The 2,226-nt window shown below is 29.2% G+C and overlaps 1 protein-coding gene across 1 annotated transcript; it reads right to left on the bottom strand. All coding sequences in view use genetic code 12, as the record gives it.

The window, feature by feature from the left end:
* Positions 1–1,289: 1,289 nt before the first annotated feature.
* J8A68_003945 (uncharacterized protein) lies at positions 1,290–1,871 on the bottom strand (the record flags this gene model as incomplete). The annotated part of the gene is made up of 1 exon (XM_049407853.1): positions 1,290–1,871. One exon carries the CDS (start codon positions 1,869–1,871, stop codon positions 1,290–1,292), a length of 582 nt encoding a protein of 193 aa, XP_049262759.1.
* Between the last annotated feature and the right edge of the window lie 355 nt (positions 1,872–2,226).

Here is a 2,226-nt window from a genome sequence, read left to right as displayed (position 1 = left end):
AAATTTTGTCACACGACATTCGCTCATTTCCATTTTTATGATACGACATTTTCAAATAAAAAATGAACCCAATCCCATACACATTTGCCAATAGTGGTTTAAATTAGGGGAGTTGAAAGATTTATATATATATTATAATGGCGTTCATTTTATACACCAATCGACAAAAAGAACAAAACCAATAAATTCATAGTAATTAGTAAATATATAAATTTGTAAAAACGACTTTACGTCATTTTATTTTCCATTTATTCGGTAATTACTTTTGGTTTTTTCTTTTTAATGACTACAACTACGCCGCACGAACCGTTAACCATCGGTAACAATAGTTACAATATTTTCTCTTAACAATTTGAAAGTCTCATCATATATCCATCATCCTATCTATCCTAATTACATATCCTCAAAAGAATAAAAGATGACTTACTCTATTCCCTCAACCTATAAAGCATTAAGCTATTTAATGGATGTACCCAAATGTAGTACTTTTTAAGAAATTAACTGTGTTCAAATTTTCGAGTCTCCTCTTTTTTCGCAGCTACCAATCTTTCCAGCTTTCATTGTTTGGCCAAAAAAAAATACCACCAAATCTCGGAAAAAAATGATGTGTTATTTAAAGAAATGGTTGTTGTTTAAACACCTACTGAATAATTATTCAAATTATTCCTAGCATACAACTAATTGATATTGTTATACTTAATAATGATTACCTGAGTAATATTTGTTAGACACTACCTATCAAATTCTAAAGTGGTTGTGAATAAAACTGAGCCCTAACACTTAAAAAAGAGAAAACCTATTGCCCCAGAATTCGTAGTACTAACCCTTAGGTCAAAACTGCATGGCTTTTGGGTAATACAATCATGGTCCTCGTGACCACTAACAATATGGTCATTGCAGTCTAGGGGGATTAGTGGGTATTAACATTGATCGAGAGTCTGTTAACTCGTACTCGTGCGTAGATATTTTCTCCCTACTGTATAAGAAAAAAAAAGACTAAACACATTTTCTTTTACTTCTTCTGCTGATGTTTACATCTGGGTATATCGAGAGGACAGATCTCAATAGATACACAAACTTCTTATTTAATTTGATCATTTGGAAAAATTTCACTACAAAGAATAACAGAATAGACAATTCTTATTGAAGAGAGATTCATTCGTAGATCGATAATAACTAAAATAAATACATATATACATGTGTAAAGGTATAGAATATAATGGTTAGGATAAGGGAAAGTGAATGCTAATCATACATTATGCTATCTAGGCGTCTTCATACAAGAAATCTTAGTTTTGGTTTGGAGTGGGAACAGCACCCAAGGCAGCCAAAGCTTTAGTTAACTCAGTTACATTCTTATTATTATTGTTATTATCATCATGCAACTCATGTTCATCCCGTAATGGAACTATACATTCTTCAATTCGTTTCATAAATTCAGTATCAGATTGTTTGTGTTCATCAAACATTTCCATCTTTAAATCATTCAAAACTTGATTAAAATGTTTATCATGACAATTATCAACAATTTTATTCAATTTATCTGATTCTTCAACCAATTTTTGAATTTGTAATTTATTTGTCATTACAGAAACGATAGAATCAATAATCTTTTCTCGTTCTGATTCATTTAATTCTTGACCATATTTTTCATAATATTTATGATTAATTTGTTCAATTACTTGAGTAATTTCTTCATCATCTTCATTTAATAAATATGGAGTTCCAAGTAATCGATCTTCTTGATTTAATACTGTGAAACATTGAAGTTCATATGTTCTTCCTCCTGATTCTAATTCAATTATTCCTGTTTGTCTTTTACGAACTTGATCTGTATTTAATCGGTTTATGATTTCTTTGAGTCTTGCCATGATTTGTTTTGGTGTAGTTATAATGAGTTGACTCCCTACAGTCATACAACAAATATAAAAATTCCAAGCAATAAATCTGTAGATATATATATATTATATATAAGCAACTTAAGATTTTATGTAAATAAATGTAGGGTGTTCATACATTCTAAATTGAGGTATATTAATAATTAAATCTTATATTTATTTATAGATAGAATGAGAACGGTTGGTAAAAGCTAATTACTGCAAGGTGTCTTTGTAGAGTCTAGACTTTAAATTTTGCAAAGTAAAATTCTTTTGCATATTTTTTTTTTTTGCAACCAAAATTGACGACATATGTCGCTGTCGGTTTTAATTATAAACTTAAAATTAT

The sequence above is a fragment of the Hemisphaericaspora subhashii genome (assembly GCF_019202705.1).
Source record: "Hemisphaericaspora subhashii strain CBS 10753 chromosome Unknown scaffold131, whole genome shotgun sequence".
Taxonomy (NCBI): domain Eukaryota; kingdom Fungi; phylum Ascomycota; class Pichiomycetes; order Serinales; family Debaryomycetaceae; genus Hemisphaericaspora; species Hemisphaericaspora subhashii.
Note: the sequence above shows the minus strand (reverse complement) of the source record. Positions and strands in the feature narration are given on the sequence as shown.